The 18,272-nt window shown below is 36.3% G+C and overlaps 1 protein-coding gene across 1 annotated transcript; it reads left to right on the plus strand.

The window, feature by feature from the left end:
- Nucleotides 1-743: 743 nt before the first annotated feature.
- LOC111510216 (uncharacterized) lies at nucleotides 744-14,923 on the plus strand. Its single transcript, XM_023166116.2, has 5 exons — nucleotides 744-899; nucleotides 1,302-1,440; nucleotides 8,391-8,582; nucleotides 8,657-8,762; nucleotides 14,586-14,923. The coding sequence occupies exons 1-5, from the start codon at nucleotides 833-835 to the stop codon at nucleotides 14,805-14,807; spliced, it is 726 nt and encodes a 241-aa protein (XP_023021884.2). The 5' UTR covers nucleotides 744-832; the 3' UTR covers nucleotides 14,808-14,923.
- The last annotated feature ends 3,349 nt before the right edge of the window (nucleotides 14,924-18,272 follow it).

Below are 18,272 nucleotides of genomic sequence, written 5' to 3' on the forward strand. Positions count from 1 at the left end.
GTGGACATTTCTGTTCATCCCCATCCACCGCCTCAGATTGAGGTGAGCTCTTCTGTCCAGCCTTGGGATTGATTTTTGTTTTTGTTGTTTCTGTTTTTGTGTTTGTTTCATTCATGTGTGTTCCCTCGAGTAGCAAGGGAAGAGTTGGTCACCTCTGGCAGAGCCCCGCATTACTAGAGGTAGGCTGATTACAACAAAGTTTCGCCCAATTCCTCAAGGGGATCGTTCGTAACCGCCTATCACTCTGCGGCCATTCAGCTGTCGGCACGATTTCTTACACCTTAGCTTGGATAGGCTGGTCCACGGTGGAATGTTTCGCAAAGACTTTTGGGGAGTTTTATTTCCCCTTACCCTGCTTATTTCTGCCACTAACCAGGAGTCCGGCGACCCCGTCTGAAAGGACACATTGGCTTCCCCGACAGGGTAGCCCAACCCACGGGAATCATCGGATATAACTCAAGATGTATGAACCTCCGAAGATGTTAGCCACTCACCTCGGCGAAACGTCAGGAAGGAATTCCAAAAATCTACTGTCTTCAAACCAGAAAAATAGTGCTTTTTCCATAATGCTGGAGCAGAGTCGAGTATAGGAAAAATTCTGGGCCACCTGTCAATATTTGTTGTTCGAAAAAATTTACCCAAACGGAAATTCCAATAGATGGAAATAGTTTTTTCAACTATGCATTTCATTTTGTTGGGGCACATGAACGGATTGGGCCAGTTCCAGTCTGTATATCGTGGATATCTAACGACAAACATATAAATATGAGGAAAAACTAGTACATTTTTTATTTAATTTTGTGTAGAGATAATACATTCTTCTGGGAAAAATATGAAGAATTCATCGATTTTCATCTTTGCAGCCCTTTTGGGATTTGCCTGTGCCTCCATCGATAGAAGTAAGAATATTGAGAATCAATATTTGTTGTTTAATTTTTCACAAGCTTCATAACTTTATAAAATAATTGAAATGTACCTCGAAAAACCGGAAAATAAATTCAAAAACATTTGTCTGAAATGATTTTGTTGAAAATTTTTACGATTATTTTGAAGATCTTCTTCAGTTTTCTAATTTGTTTCAACCATTCACTGCTGAAATTTCATGTACACTCGATGATTTCCAAAAAGTTGTTGATAACTTCCTTGAAGTATTTTCAACATCTCCTCTAGATATATTCGAGTAGGGATGTTGAAAATTAGTATTCTGTTGCTGAATTCACGCGTATGATGCAGAACTTTTCCACACATATCTGGATTGCAATCCATTCAGTGATATTACGACACATTCGTATTTTTTCCAGGACTTGAAGAAGACAAGAAATTGAGAGATATATTCTCCGATATGCTCAACAACACAATTAACGGTATCGTGCAAAGTATGTCAGATCCTCTGAAAATTAAAGATATCAGCATCAAGTTCAAAGACTCTGAACTTCTGAGGTGAGTAAGTAATAAATATGCTAGTTGCTAACTCGATTACGACTCTGCTATAAGCGATTGGCCAGTTTTTGGTGACCTGATCATCTTTTCTGTGGCATTCAAGGTGTCCTATTCGAAGTGATGACTAAAATGCCTTAAACTATTCCAATAAAAGTGTATGATATTAATCGTATTATGACGGACAACAATACATATATTTCGAAACTAGTACTTCGGAAGACATTTACACAATATGATAAACGAGAAAACGGATACAAAATGGACTTTTCGCTCCCACGTCGTTGAGAGCAAGAAATCATTTGAAAGTTATGTTGAAGTATATGTGTATAGTTGGCTCAACTACGCTCTCCGTGATAAGGTTCTAGATTGATCAGAGAACTCTATAATTGTAAAATATGCTATCTTCTACAGTTCTCAGAGAAAGCTCCGATTTTGATTTCTTATATGTAGTTTTTGTTTTCTATATAGTTTGAAATCAGAAACCAATTGGAGAATGGACGGAATTAATCATATTGTTCAAACATTGTGAATGATATTCATATATGAAATACGGTTTTGCATGAGTTTTTTCGAAAAAATTCTCTGTATATTCATTAATGTAACAGATATTTACACGTTAATAATAACACCCACTTTGAAGTTGTTTTTGATGGATATAATAGTGGCGGAACTAAAACAACCGAGAGAAATTGTATAAATATGAGTGATAAGTCAATCGATTTGAAAAAGACATGCCTTCACAGAAACATTTTCAGAAAACAGATGCATTTTGTTTCGGAATCTCTGAAAAAAATTACTTGTCTTTGCCAAACAGACAGTTGTTGTCAGTCATTTCGAAATATTCTATTGGTTTACAATTCAAACTTTGTAGCTTTCTTGTAGTCATTCTAGAATAACTCGTGAGAGAGAGAGAGGTTGGGTTAGGTTAGGTCTAAAGTGAGTGAGTCTATTCGACTCTCCACGCAAAACGCAAGGGTTTATTGTGGCTCACACTTATTCACCCTCGACCAAATAAATCCAGCTTCTTAACGAAGCCGATTAGTTTGTATGGTGAGCGGTCTTTCAGGTCAGATGGTAAGAGTACGGCTCTGCCGAACTCTAAAAACCTGATTCGGTCTCCAGCGGGGCATGCACAAAGTTTGTGCTCTGCTGTTTCGTCATTTTCCAAACAGAGGCGACACACACTGTCTTCCGATAGTACGATTCTCTGTATATGATGATTCAAATGACAGTGACCTGTAAGAAGACCTGTTAGACATCTTAGTTCATCCCGACTGTAGTACAACAACTGTTTGGTATCAAGCTTCGAAGGGTGAATAAACGCCTTGGAGTGAGCCAAACCTGGAAGATTTTGCCAGAAGTCCGTAAATCTTCTTGCCATCCAGGTGTTCAATCTTTGTTTGGCAAAACCTAAAGCGATGCCAATGACAGATTCTGGTCCGATGAAGCAGCAGCACCCTCCTTTGCAAGGAGGAGGAGCAAGGAGGAGCAGCCTCATTGCATTCCAGGTCAGTATGCCCAAGAATCCAGACCAGAGACAATCTGTTAAGTCTTCCTATCGAGGAGTGTCATCTTTGACAATTTGCTACCAGTTTAGACGTTGCTGAGAGAGAGAGAGAGATAGAGAGAGAGAAAAGGATAAAAGTTAAATGTCGAACATGAACTTCCAGGATAAAATCTGTTTTCATCACAACAAAACTGTTGTGTAACGAGATTCATTTCTTCGAAAGTTGTGCTGAAATATACCGTGTGATTGTTGTTGGATCAAAATGTTCTAATTGTGACAAAAGTGAGGTTAGTAAGGGTAAAGGCCTAGAGATGTCATCTGATGTAATCAGATGTTTGAAGGATCTTGAACACGCCGTTTCATTTATGCCTGAAAAATTTGATGATTTGGTGACGGAGAACAAACGAGTCCTGGCTAAAATGCAAACTCTAGAATAAGAGAATAGGGCCGTCAAAATGAAAGTAAATCAGTTAGAATAGTCGTGGAGATGGCAAAAGACCTGTTCGTGTGTAATACTTAGGCTGTTCATTTTTACTACCTTGGTTATCCTAACCTGTTTTTCTCATCAGGATCATTTGCCAGTGGATTGAAAAACGCGAAAGCGATTCCTCTGCATCAAGAAGGAAAAAAAAATCACTGGCAGATATCGCCCAATTTTCTATTGAGGTTCATGTCTGAAGTACTAGAAAATGTGTCAACAGAAAACTTGTTTCATTCCTCAATAAGATAACACATACTCACCGCTGCTACTGATCTAATTACCAACATGTTATAACTTATAAATGGTGGATTTACTTGTGTTTTGGTTTCACTCGATGTGAGGAAAGCCTTTGATACTGTAAACCAATCATTATTACTAACTACACTAGGAGATGCTGGTATAAATGGACAAGTATTGTCATGGCTTAGATGTTGTCTCAGTGGAACAACTCAACACTTGGTATGGGATATTCTTCTAACCCAATAACTGATATATCATATGCAATTCCACAGGGCTCTATTCTTGGTCCATCGCTGTTTTTCATTTATATAATATCAATTCCCTGACTACCCTTTGCTGATGATAACTGCCTGTTATTTTATAGAATGAATAGCTAGAGCAAATAGAATCCGAGATAGAAGGTGACAAAGAATTGATGGAGATAAGGTAGTTCTTATTTGGTTGTTGAAAAACAAAGAATGGGATCAACTGCTTATCAAAAAAGGAGATGAACTACTCGAAATGTATAATTGTATCAAATATTCAGCTACTTATTAATTATACTGAAGAAAAACTATATATCATCACTCATTAATGAGTTCACATCTGTCTTATCCAACTCTGGTAAGAAATAGAACTTGCCATAATGAGTTGAAGCTCCTACAGGTCATTCAAAATAAAGTTATCCTGGATAAATTCAAATTCCTTTTTCGTTGTTCAACCAGCCTTCTTCACAAGCCAATCAATATTTTGGATATTTACCCACTTACTGTTTGCTTGTACGGAAACAAAATCTACCCAACAATAGAATTTAGTGTATTCGAAGCAATTCATGATTATAGCACCACAAATAAAACTTCCTCCACTTCACCACCAGGACTACTGCAAGTGCCAGGAGTATACTTTCTGAAAGGTTGCGATTGTATAATTATTTATAGATTCATATGGAATTGTTGGAAATTGAAGCCTTCAAATCATCCCTCAGGAAGTGTTTGATACACCAACTGTGATTTGTCTATGATTTTATGTATAACATATTATATTGTAACTGTTGCAACATTTCTTTTATCTTTTTTTGGGAAAGTTTTTGGCTTTCTACTACTTCATCTGGATACAAAAAAATGTGGGAATCTTCCAAAGAAAGGAAGGAAGTAATCAATCTGGAAATAAGTAACTTTATACATGGATATGTAGATCATGAAAAGAAGCAACTTTCAGACAGAAACTGGAATAAAGTCCTCCTGAAACAGCTACTTTCATATAAACATTGAATTACACGAAAGAAAAAATTCTTTCGAAACAATTACTTTTATATGAAGATACTTTTCTCTACTCAGTTTGTATCCCAAGTATTCATTGAATAACATTTTTCTCGGTATTATTTTGAGAATTAGTGTAATGGTTTGAATTTTCATTGTATATTTTTATATGGGCTCTGGGTCTGAAACTGTAATTTGTTCATGCATGTTATATGAAGTACCATTTCTGGTATGGTACTAAAACCTTCAGTAGAAGGAAGTTGATACTGAACCTCTTCTGGTATCTTATTACCAGAATATAACTTTTTCAGAATTGGACTTGATTCACTTGATTTTGATATACTATATTATCCAAATATTATTATTCATTATGAAATCACAGTCGAGGGAAAATAGATATAAAATTTTTATTTTTTATCAGACTCAACAAATATTGACATTATCGACTTGTTGTTCTGCTAACAATATACTGATATCTCATCCGACCATTATTGGGAAAGATAACTGATACGACACGGCATATCATATTAATGCATCGACAAGTTTGTTGAAATCATCAATCATTATGATAAAACTAAGGTGACATTCAATAATGATTTAGGATATAACGTACATATCGCCTGAATTATATCCTTTAGTTGAAGGTTACCGGTTTGCTAGGTCAAAATCAAAATCAGACAGATAATTTGATTATAGTTTTTTTAAGGACAAAACACAAGCACTACAGGAAAATTCTTAGAGTGCTCTAAAAGCGGTGCCTGTGCGAAAGTAGCGATTAACGTTGGATTTGAATTGCTGGAGAATGAATTCATTTGGAAAAACGTTCTCAGGGAGTTTATTCCATTATTATGAACGCAGTTCTCCAAATGAAGAGTTCGTAAACAGTGGAGTTGTAGGTGTACTGAGTTGAACCTCAAAAAGATGATATTTATAATATGAACCGCTCTTGGTGCAATCAAATGTGCCAAGTCACTCGAACACTTCCCGTGAAAGTATCTATAGACGAGAAACAAATCTCCAACCTTTCTCGATGTTCCAGACTATCAAGGTTGCAAGTGATGTTGGCGTCTCCAATCAGGCTGATAGCTCTTTTCTGGATGGAATAAAGCAACTTTAGTTTATGCTTAGGGGCGGAGCTCCATACATGAGAACAAAAGTAGTTCTGATCTGAGCTTTATAAAGAATCAAAAGTTGCTGGGGTGTGTACAGTTTTCTGGTTTGGAACAGTGTTCCAAGCTTTTCAGAAGCATCCTCTGCAATTCCAGCGACAATGGTGTCCATTTTAACCCTCAACGAACTTATCGAAGCAGAAAGCGGAATTGTCTGTCCCGACATTATTATATCCGGTTCGGAGACATTGATCTTTTTGGAGAAAAGCGATCCTGGGTTTTTGTGGCATTGAGTTGAACGTGGTTAGTTCCACCCCCCATTCGCAATCATTCCTGGATCCTCATTGAGATATGCAATTGATATACTCAACATGAACGTTTTATCTTCTTGTTTGTTTTTTATACGATAAGATCGCCTTAGTGAATTTGCTGATGCTTCATTGATTAGGGTTTGGGCAGGTATTTGACAAATAACCGTACAAAAGAACAAAGAAGAAGATAAAACGTTCAGTTTGAGTATAACCATAAAAATGATTGCACAGTCTGCTTTCGAAAGCACATGTATGTATATAAGGTGGATAATCTTAGCGACTGGGGAAATGTACAGTAAAATGGATTAACGGGGTCTCTCTGTCAAAAAATCAAAATTCAAACTTGGCTCTACTTTGCCAAGCTTTCGTTTCTAATAGGAAGCTTCTTCAGGGCCTATAATTTAATGAGTTGTGGATTTTTTCGCCATTGAATAACATTTCAAATCATACTTACAGTGAAAATGAGTGAAAAACAATAAATGAATATATAAAATGACGAAAAAAGTTGACATGTATAGGATTTTTTTGGGTTTGACAAATGTCATACCTTCACATAAATGTGACTCTTAAGAAAGAGTTACTGATTGATACAATTTTCATTATTATTATGTTTTTGATGTAGTTCCAGTAAATTACTGTATATACTGCCGTGATTATCAATGTCAGTTTTCTTATTCATACAATCAGAAGACTTATTAATTTCAACCATTTCAAGAAAAATGCGTTTGTAAATATTTTTTTGTGTATGTAAAACTTTGGTATTAGAGTAATTTGGTTCATGTCCTGTTTCTATAGAATGTTGTGCTAACGCACATGATTTCTTATTAAGCTTTGTATCACTTTTATGTGAAGTTATTTTATTATTATGAATTCTAGATGTTGTTCTGATATATTCCAAGTTACAATTATTGTTACAAGGAATGTTATAAATCACATTTGACTTTTTTGTAGTATCCGTTTAATCTTTCAATTTATATATATGATATATATATATATATATATATATATATATATATATATATATATATATATATATATATATATATATATATTAATATATATATATATATATATATATATATATATATATATTAATGTAAGTCACAAAAAGGATTTGAAGCTTCATAACTTCTATTTAATTATTAAGAGCGCTTTCGATAGCTGGTCGTACTATCATCATCTTTACTCAAACTTGAGTAGAGCCCAGATGATGATAGTACGACCAATTATCGAAAGCTCTCGCTATATATAAATGATTTTCAGTATCTACTACTTGTATCTACACTTATTATAGCAAATTATACACTAATTGAGTGCGGAATGAATATAGGTTAGGTCAGGTCCAAAGTGAGTGGGTCTGTTCGACCCTCCACCGCAACCCGCAAGGGTTTATTGTGACTCGCACCTATTCACACCCGACCAAATAAACCCAGCTTCTTAACGAAGCCGATTAGTTTGTATGGTGAGTGGTCTTTCAGGTCAGATGGTAAGAGTACTGCTCTGTTGGTCCCCAGCAGGGCAGCCACAAAGTATGTGCTCTGCTGTTTCACCATTTTCCAAACCGAGGCGACACACACTGTCTTCCGACAGTGCGTCTCTCCATATGATGATTCAAATGACAGTGACCTGTAAGTAGGCCTGTAGTCCAACAACTGTTTGGTATCAAGCTTCGAAAGGTGAATAAATGCCTTGGAGTGAGCCAATCCTGGAAGATTCTGGCAGAAGTCCATGAATTTCTTGTGCAAGGGAGTCAGCAGCCTCATTGCCTTTCAGGCCAGTATTTCGAGGAATCCAGATTAGAGGCAATCTGTTAAGTCTTCCTATCGAGGAGAGTCGTTTTTGCTACCAATTTAGACGTGCTCGGTAGGAGCCAAGAGCTTCCTACGCCGCTTGACTGTCCGAGAATATTTTTATTGTTTTATCGACTTGTGTATGGAATGAACATAAGTGTAATAATAATTTATCAAGATGTCCATAGTTGAAAAAACGGGGTCTGCAAATTTTATTTATTTTGTTGAAATTTCCGAAACTTTATGTTTGATTTTGTTATTCATCATTTTACAGTGGAGGAGCAAATGTTACAAAAGTGTCACTATTAGGAATTTCAAGTTTAGTAGCACCTTTCATCAAGGTTGACATTTTGGGTTTGAAACTCAGTATGGAGATTTTGTTAACTGATATTCTTCTTGCTTTCGACTATTGGCTGGATATTTTGATAGCAGATGTGCTTCCTTTTTACGGATCAGGAACAAATACGTGAGTTTCCAAAATATCATCTAAAATCTAATTTGAGTATTTGATTTTTAATAATCATCGTTATATATTTTCAGCGTTACCCTTGATAACATTTCCTTGAATGTAACAGGACGTGTAAATATGACCGGCGGAATGCATGTCCAGAATTTAACGGTCGGTCTACAAATTGAAAAAGCGAACGTAAGTATAAATTTGCTTTATCTATAAGCAATGCCATCAAACTATCTTATTCGTTTGAAATACGAATATATTCTATTATTATGAAGTAGGATATACATATGCAACAACTTCTAAAGAAATTAAGAGGGTTTCTTCCGAAATTTAGATATCTCACGGAATTTATGAACATCAGACAATTGAAAATGATTTATTTCTCGCTAGTTCAATCACATCTTACATACGAAATTTTTAGATGGGGTGGGGGTGTTAGTGATTGTTTTACAGAAAACGTAAATGTGGTTCAAAAATGGATTCTGAAACTAATATTTGCCAAGACACGTTACTATAGTAGTGATCTCTTATATAAAGAAGCTCAAATCATGGACATCAGACAACTTTTCTCCATGGAAATATTATTACTCATTAAAAATAAAAAAAATATATTACAAGTTTAAGAACATGCTCATAATACACGAAATAATGATTCTACATTTTTACCCCGATGTGACAAAACGGTTGGACAACGAAGTATCAATTACCTGGCACCAATAATATAAGCAAATACTTCATAAGATTCAGAATATTGGAAAATTTAGAAAATTCAAAAATTCTTCAACTGTGTTTATTCTCAAGACGAGACGTAATATTTTTAGTAATATGATAAATTCAAAGTGAGTATTTGGAAGATTTACCTCCTGTTTGGAGGTGGATGACAATGTTTTGTAGTGTATTTCATCAGTTCGGACTCCTATTGTCTAGTATAATATAAATTGAGTTGATAACCCTGAAAACAAAATCAAAAAGATTAACCGAAAATAACAATTTTATTAAACAATAACTGAAATTACAAAGAAATAACATACAACAACAACCAAACAAATAAAAATTGAAATATTATTAAAAGCTGAAAAAATTTGAAAATTTAAAATATTATTAACAAAAAATTTAAGAATTAAAAGGTTTTCAAACCAAGTTATGTCACAACGTTTCGATTGTTGGTATCTATAATCGTCTTCGGGTGATAACTGGACTTATTCCTCAGAAATCTGATTATTTATAGGTCATTCGAGTGCTTTCACCTATCCCCTCTTCCCTCTCACCGCTTCATTGGTTTTGGCGGGAGATGACCATATGTTACGTATCTCTACGCTAGCTTGACTAAATGCGTTGTTGGACAACATATACGCGGCTTCATTGAATTTTCTCCTAAACCAGTGTTCCTCTTTGTGGATGATTTCAGCTTGAGCCCACTTGATGTGTTGATGAGTCCAAACATGCTATGCTATTCCGGATTTGCTGGTTTCTCCTCGCTGTGTATGTTTCTTGTACTCAGCAATGCGAACTTTCAATTGCCTCTTAGTTTCACCGATGTATGATTCTCCGAACTCGCAGGGTATCCGGTAAATGCAATTCTTAGAATCGCAGTCCGCGTTTGGTGGCTTGGTTTTCTCGAGGCTGCTACGGATAGTGTTCCCAGATTAGAAACAGGTCCTGATGTTATACTTGGACCCAATCCGTCTTATCTTTTCCGATAATCCTCTGATGTAGTGAAGTACAAGTACCGGTTGAGGCGGCTTCTCTTCCTTGTGGAGTTCTTGCTGTCTTCTAGCTAAGGCCTGTTCTACCATCACTTTGAAGTAACCATTCCGTTGAAGGTCATTTTTGATGATGCTCAGTTCCTTTTCGAAACCTTCCTTTGTATTACAGAGCTCAAAAGCACGGTCTAGTAGAGTCTTGATGATTTCTCTCTTAGTCGATTGATGGTGGTTGGATTTCTGGTTCAGATACTGTCCTGTGTGAGTGGGTTCTCGATATACAGATGTTTCCCATTCAGTGTCGGTCCTCTTTACCAATACGTCTAAGAAAGTCAATTCGTTGTGGGTTTCCTTCTCCATTGTGAAAGTGATGGAAGGGCTTACGTTGTTGATGTGCTTTAGGAAAGTGTCTAGTTCTGCATTCCCATGGTTCCATATTATGAAGGTGTCGTCTACGTATCGCAACCAGAGTCGGGGCTTCTTGTGGGCTTCTTCGAAGGCTAAAGTTTCCAACCACTCCATATATAAATTGGCTATAACAGGTGAAAGTGGCGATCCCATTGGCAGTCTCTCATCTTGCGTAAAGAATTCGTCCTTCAGTTGCCTTCAGTTGGAAGTAGCAGTTTCGTACACAGCATCCTAGTTATTCCATGATTACTTGTATCGGTAAGTTTGTTCTATCTTTCAGGTCCCCATCTTCGGATAGCTTCTTCTGTATGATTTGAAGTGCTTCTTCGACAGGAACGTTGGTGTAGAGGCTTTCCACGTCGAAACTGATCAGTTGATCCTGCTCTTTGACTTCGATTTCCCCTAGTAGTTCAACGAAATGCCTTGATTTTTTCACAAAAGATGATGTTTCTACCTAGCAGTGGTTTCATTATTGGTAGCAAAAATCTGGACAAGTTCTGAGTAGCTGAATCTCTGGAGCTAATGATCGGTCTGAGCGGAACATCCTTCTTGTGAATTTTGGGTAGTCCATACAAGTGCGGTGTTAGGGATGATCTCTCTTTTTCCGGAAAATAAACTTGGTGTTTTTTCAAAATTTGGTACAACTTCCTTTCAATTGATGCAGTAGGGTCTCTTACTATCTTCGTATATTTTCCTTTCTGAAGCACCTATTCGATCTTCTGTTCATAGAGATCAGTATCCATCACAACAGTAGCGTTTCCCTTATCTGCAGGTAAGATTTTGATGGTGTTGTCTCTACGTAGCCCGCTCAGGGCTCTTCGTGCTTCATTGCTGATGTTTGAAGTTGGAACTGGTTCTCGATCTAGCTGTTATCTGATTTTCCATCTGAATTCTTCTGCCTCGATCTGATCAATAAGGGAACTGGTGGATTCTACTACAGTTATTATTTTCAAAGTGGGCACAGAAGTTAGTGCAATGGCGAAATTTAGACGTTTCCTCAACAAAGATTCCTCTATTTCCGTGAGCGGGCGGGAACTCATGTTAATGACGTTGGCGGCTTCATAGTTGTTCTGTTCTCGTTCTGCATTTGGGCATTGTTTCCTTACTAACTTTCCCCACTTCCTCTTGTGGGTATTCTTTGATCTTTCAGCTTTTGTTAATATTTCAATTTTTATTTGTTTGGTTGTTGTTGTATGTTATTTCTTTGTAATTTCAGTTTTTATTTAATAAAATTGTTATTTTCGGTTAATCTATTTGCTTTTTTCAGGGTTATCAAATCAATTTATATTATACTAAACAATGGAAGTCCGAACTGATGAAATATTCACCTCCTGATTATGTTATTTTCCCAAGTGTAAAATTTTCTCTACATGTAACTCATCAAGAAACCCAAATATGACTTTACCTGGATGTGTCATTATATCACGTACAAGCAGTTTGAACTGCTTCTGTGATTTTTCTGTTTTTTTTTTGTTTTCTACATGTGTTACATTGTTTTGTAAGATTTCAGTTTACTATTAATATGAACATTATTATTATTATGATTATATTGTTTGGAAACCATCCAGAAAGACGTACAGGCAGAATATTCAGTAATCCCAGAATGATACCCAATACGATGTACCGCAAGGAACGATCTTAGGTCTCTTGCAATTCATTCTGTATCTGAATCTTTTTTCTGTATACATCTGATATGATTGTCTTTTACATCGATACGAATTGAGAACGCTTTAAAGTGAAGATTGAGGGAGATTTTATTGAGATATCGAATTGGTTCAACATTGAATTTTGGAAAAACTCTTTTATCTCATGCCATTTGATCGGTATGAAATCGGTCTACCAGATTATAATGTGTGGCAAATGATTGCCAGAATAATACCCCATACGGTGTACCGCAAGGAACGGTCTTAGGTTTCTTGCAATTCATTCTGTATCTGAATCGTTTTTCTGTATACATCTGATATGGTTGTCTATTACATCGATACAAATTGAGAACGCTTAAAATTGAAGATTGATGGAGATTTCATTGAGATATCGAAGTTGTGTAACACTGAATTTTGTAAAAGCTCATTTATCTCATGTCATTTGATCCGTATGGAATCGGTCTACCAGATTATAATGTTTTGCAAATGATTGAAGGAGATATAGTTACAAAAAATACCTGTGGAGTATCTCGGCTCATATAGCGATAGCCACCTCATATGGGATGCTCATATCCACTATGTTTTGAGAAAATTGAGATCCTCGCACGAATAAAATAGTTGGACAGAGAAAGTAGCCTCACTTATTTAGATTCGAAAATGGTCAATACCTTGCCATTAGAAATTTCGAATAAGATATTTACGAAACATATGTCATAGTAAATAGACCTACCATTGAGAAAAGAAACCTTCGAAACCGCCAAACTGAACGGAACTCGAAGTTGAAATTGAGTTTATACTTCACAATTTTTTTGTATTTATGTATGTACATCATGAAAATAAAAGTGTCTTGACCTATTCATCGTGGTCCTCCGTAGGTACCAGTTGATACCAAATTTGTTGGGAGTTAATTTCTTTGTTGCTGAAAATATTTCCAACCTTATCTTCTAGGTCTATCGAATATATCTGGTAGGATATTTCTTAATACATGCCTACTACTTGACCAAGTTCCGAAAGGTCTAATAGTATTAGGATTTCTTTCGGACCTCAGATGGGTTGAATGGAGTTTTTAGAATTCCAAGGTTACACTTTCCAGGTAGAGAATAAATTCATTGAATGGACACTGACATTATTAGCTGACTTTTGGTCACATCTTCCAGGCGACCAAAATTCTTGTGATACTATTTTTCTGGAAAAAATAGTATATTCTTAAAAGAACTCTGTTGAAGCAATTCAGCAACTTCTGATGCTTCATAAAGCTCAGGTCTGACCTTCTTTGGTGTATTGTTCTCATCTATGGAGCTCTACCCTGAAGCTGCTGGATTACTTGCAACCTTGCTAGTCTGGAACATCGAAAAAAGGTTGGAGATTTGACTCTCTTTTATAGATACTTTCACAGGAGGTGTTCAAGTGACTTGGCACATTTGGTTCCACCAAGATCGCTACATATCAGAAATACGCGACGGATTATGACTGCTCATCGATTTGAGGTTCAACTCAGTACTCCTCGAACTCCACTGTTTAAGAATTCTTTCATTTGGAAAACTGAGTTTATGTGGAATAAACTTCCTGAGAACATTCTTTCGAATGAATTTAATCTCCAGCGACTCTAATCCAACGTGAGTCGCTACTTTCGCATAGGCATCGCCCTTAGAGTCCTTCAAGGATTCTTCTGTGGTGATTGTGTTTCATCATTTAATAAAGCTTTTACTTCACACAAAGGATGAGAGGCGATGAAAAACATTGATTGAACGTTTGTCTATTAACTATTAACAAGCGTTCAAATTATTACATTCCTGCTTCCATACACATAAATCTAATGGACTCAAATCGGTTGATACTGCGGGTCACTCCGTTCAATTCACTAGGTAAAGTGATAAATACTGACAAACTGCAAACAAGAGTGGTGGTGATTTGGGATCAATCTCTTCATAACAGTTACTTTGTTCATTAGTATCTGCCGATATGAGACTGTGACCGTCCGCCTGGAAGCTTTCTTGGTAGAATGAAAACTGAACATTCCACCTCACATGCTTAGCTTCTCAAGATGTTGTGTGTGAAATTCATGGACGACAAGCCTACTTTTCCACTCATATCAACGTCGTTCACCGAACGATTATCGATTTCCGGAATATATCGTAGCAATGCCTTCGAGCATAATTCAGTTTAAGAAATAACGATGTTCATATCGACAGATTGACTTATGAATGTTATTTTTATGATTTACCCAGTGAATACTAATGATATTTATATATTTTCAGTTCAACTTGAATGGATTGATCGACAATCCCGAGTTCAACTCCCTTTTGAACACTATTCTGAACGATAATTTCTGCGACTTCATCAGGAATAGTTCTGAATTGATCTCCAGCCTTCTTAGCTCCATTGTTGAGAACGTTATCAACAGTGCATTGAAACCAAAGAATGACCTTATTGAAACATCACTGAAAAATATTGCATTGGCAGATAGACGCCTTCGTTAGTGACGAAATAATATGAACTGGAATAAAATCATATTTTCATTTATTTGTTTAGCAGAATCAGAACATTGTTCAATGGCTTTGTAACACGTTTATTAGAAATAAAAATGTGTGATGTATACTAGACTCATTTTTATCAAATGCCAGATATTTCTGAAGCCCCAGGAATTAGTGTAGGACCGGCCACGAAAGAAAGGTGAATAGCCTGGAATTTGATATTTGAAAGCATTCATCATTTACCGCAGTGGATCTGAGCAAGCAAAGTAACTATTGCAAAGATTGACTTGATCATAATGAAATAAAAAAAAAGTTGAATGGTTCAATCGCAAAATGTACTGAAAAGTAAAGAATAATTCGGAAGGTTCTAGGTACCAGACGTCACACCACTTGCCTCAGCAATCTACGGTATTGATCAGATGAAAAAATAATGAAATCTTTGGGCGAAGCGTTCTCTGTGTTTCCTCTACTAGGTTTTCCTTCCTTCTGATCCTTTCCAGGTGTTAAACCATCTGTTGCCTTTTTTCTAATAATAATATACCTTATTGTCACTAAGAATGTATGTATGTACAAGCTTGTGAAAAATAAATACAAATGTAAGTATAGAATCATAAAATATGAATATAAAAACACCTACAATAGAGTAAAGTTACAACATACTCTATAGTTCAACGCCGACATTTTGTATCAACATGGTTGTGTGAAAAAATTCAGAAGCAGGTCATTTTTTTTTCAATGAAACATTTTTTTTCCAAATCATCTAAAACAACAATTCGTTCAGGCCAGTCTCAATTCCCTACACTGTAGGTTAATGGACTGACACCTATCAGAAAACAACTACTCTCCTGGCTATGCCTACTGACTATATGTGGAAAGTTTTCTTTCCTTACACGAGAAATTAGACAAATTTCGGATATGCGGTTGGTTACTCTCGTTCACAGGTAGATGGGGCGATGACAAACCTGCTGTTTGTTGTCGCTTCAGCCTTCTTCGAGGAATAATACTCTGGAGGAATTCGATTGATGATAGATACTAGCTTACACTGACGAGTGGCCAAACAGCCCGAAACCGATCTACAAGTATGTTCCAATAATTGAAAATCTATTGCGGCAGTTGTATCACCAACAGCATAATCAGGAATAACTTCAGTGAAGAATCCTGCACTGACACCTGTCGGATATAATCTAACGCCCTTCGTGGTATTAGCCAGGGGAGTAGTTGTTTTCTTATAGGTGTCATTCCATTAACCTACATTGTAGGGAATTGAGACTGGCCTGAACGAATTGTTTTTTTAGATGATTTAATTTATAGACATTTTTCAAGTATGCCCACTGACTATATGTGAAAAGTTTTCTTTTCTTATACGAGGAATTAGGCGAATTTCGGATATGCGGTTGGTTACCTCGTTCCTCGTTCACAGGCAGATGGGGCGATGACAAACCTATTTTTTGTTGACCGCTTCAGCCTAGTTCAGGGAATGACAGCCAGGCAGATTTATAGCCAGTCTCCAAGTATGCCCACTGACTATATGTGAAAATTGTGTTTTCACTATATTTTTTGAAATGAAGGTACATTTCATGTAGCCAGAATCAATTGACGGTGATATCCAATTTGAAAGATGCAATTAGAGTTGAAATATAACAGCTGAACCAGTTGTAGGAAGGTATGATAGAAATCAGAGTGGTACCAAAAGCATTAGCTTCGAGTACTACTTTGACTTGATGGTGTTTCTGTCCTCGGATGAAATGTTGTAGAGTTTCGCTGGACGTAGAAGTTTCGATTGAACTGAAGGAGTTATCAGTTGAGAGGTCTATTTTTGAAATGTAACGTAGCAGATAAATATATGATCTAAGTCACCAGGTACACTACATACATTGTAAATATCAAATTATACCAGGTCAGTTCTATGGAGACAAAGAAAACCACATATATGGAATTTGCTTTTGTGGTTATTTCGTGGTAAAGACATTTTATCTGTAATTCATTGGAATGCCGTACGATGTTGTCAAGTATTCTTTCTATAAGATTTCCCAATTTCTGCGTTTTTTGAGAAGACGAACATCTTTCTGGAGAATAAAATTCGAATGAAAGTCTGAAGCTGTGAAACTCAATGAAGTCACCTACGTTCACTTCGGCAGGAGCGAACCTGGGATTTTTTTCACTATAAATAAATAAAAATTAGGATATTTGGTAAACCTGTTGAGAATTTCAAATGAAACCAACCACTGCACTTGGCGTTATATATTGTGTTTATTCCATGCAGGTATCTAGTAATCGGTTGCGTTTTGGTAATGGGCAAGAGTGTAGAACTGGCTTAGGCTCCATAATTGAATATTTTCTGTATCCAAGGGGTGTTCCGCCGTGCCCCGAGGCTGAATCCACCACTGTGTGAAGGAAATATCGCTCGCAGTAAAGATAGATAAACAATTTGTGCGTATTTATTCGAGAAGAATTCACATAATGAAAATAAACTTTACATTTTTATTTGGAGTTGAAAATGTTTTTCTCGCAATTTTCGATTTTCTCGTCTCTGATTTGATTTTCAGTACCTACATTTCGCACACAAACCCCTGTGGCCTCAGCTACTCGTTCTTGAACCTTCAAAGTTAAAATTCAATATTAGTTACAATTTGACTCATTATTACTATTACTTTTTACCTTCGCAGAAGGAAATATTGCATCTGTCGTTGCTTCTGCTTGCATAAGTCTCAGTACTTTGCTTACAATTTCTCTGATTTGTCCACTGAGAACCTTGTTATTCAGTTTACTATTTACAATAGTAACAATAGTAACAAACGACTCACAGTTCACCCACATAATAATTCTCCCACTACTACTAATAATAACACGATGTTGCTACACGAATTCCTCGATGTTAATGAGCTCTCGACTCACATCAGCCAGATGATCTACTCAGTGTCCAATATTCAGAGGCACACATCATAGCTGTACTATGTAATGAATAGCTTCGAGAATCGAATTATGTTACCTATAAAAAAAATTCGCAAAACTAACACAACCGTCAACGACGTCTGCCGTCACGCGTTTGCCCTCGTTCGTGTCACGTTCTCGACGATGGCGTTTCATTGCTTAGACCGCCTTTACCCTCGCGGTCCCCCGTCATCTTACAGTAAACGCGACGCGTAGTGGCTTACTGCGTTGCGTCAAATTATTCTTATCGTGATAACTTTCAAACGATTTGTCCAAATTACTCAGTGTGAAAAACAAAGTTTGTCTATATTAAACGAGTACTTAAAACGACAATGGTATCAATCTTTATAAGAATTTGATAGATATTATAAAATGTGCATTATAAAAAAAGTATCCAATTAAACTGTATTTATGACTCAGTATTTTGCATATAGTGGCTACCTCATAAGTAGATATATGGTATCGTGAACTTTTATTTAGAACTGTTTAAGATAAACAATCTTACGGTACATTATCTGCATGTAACTTCAACAATATAAG

Source organism: Leptinotarsa decemlineata, unplaced genomic scaffold (genome assembly GCF_025532065.1).
Source record: "Leptinotarsa decemlineata unplaced genomic scaffold, Ldec_3_MD MMD2_P_RNA_scaffold_5, whole genome shotgun sequence".
Classification (NCBI taxonomy): Eukaryota; Metazoa; Arthropoda; class Insecta; order Coleoptera; family Chrysomelidae; genus Leptinotarsa; species Leptinotarsa decemlineata.

Bases quoted from the DNA above. Each gene is read 5' to 3' on its own strand.
- LOC111510216 (XM_023166116.2), top strand. From the start codon at position 833: ATGAAGAATTCATCGATTTTCATCTTTGCAGCCCTTTTGGGATTTGCC. The intron at 1,441-8,390 runs GTGAGTAAGTAA...ATCATTTTACAG, and splicing joins AAAGACTCTGAACTTCTGAG to TGGAGGAGCAAATGTTACAA. The intron at 8,583-8,656 runs GTGAGTTTCCAA...ATATATTTTCAG, and splicing joins TACGGATCAGGAACAAATAC to CGTTACCCTTGATAACATTT.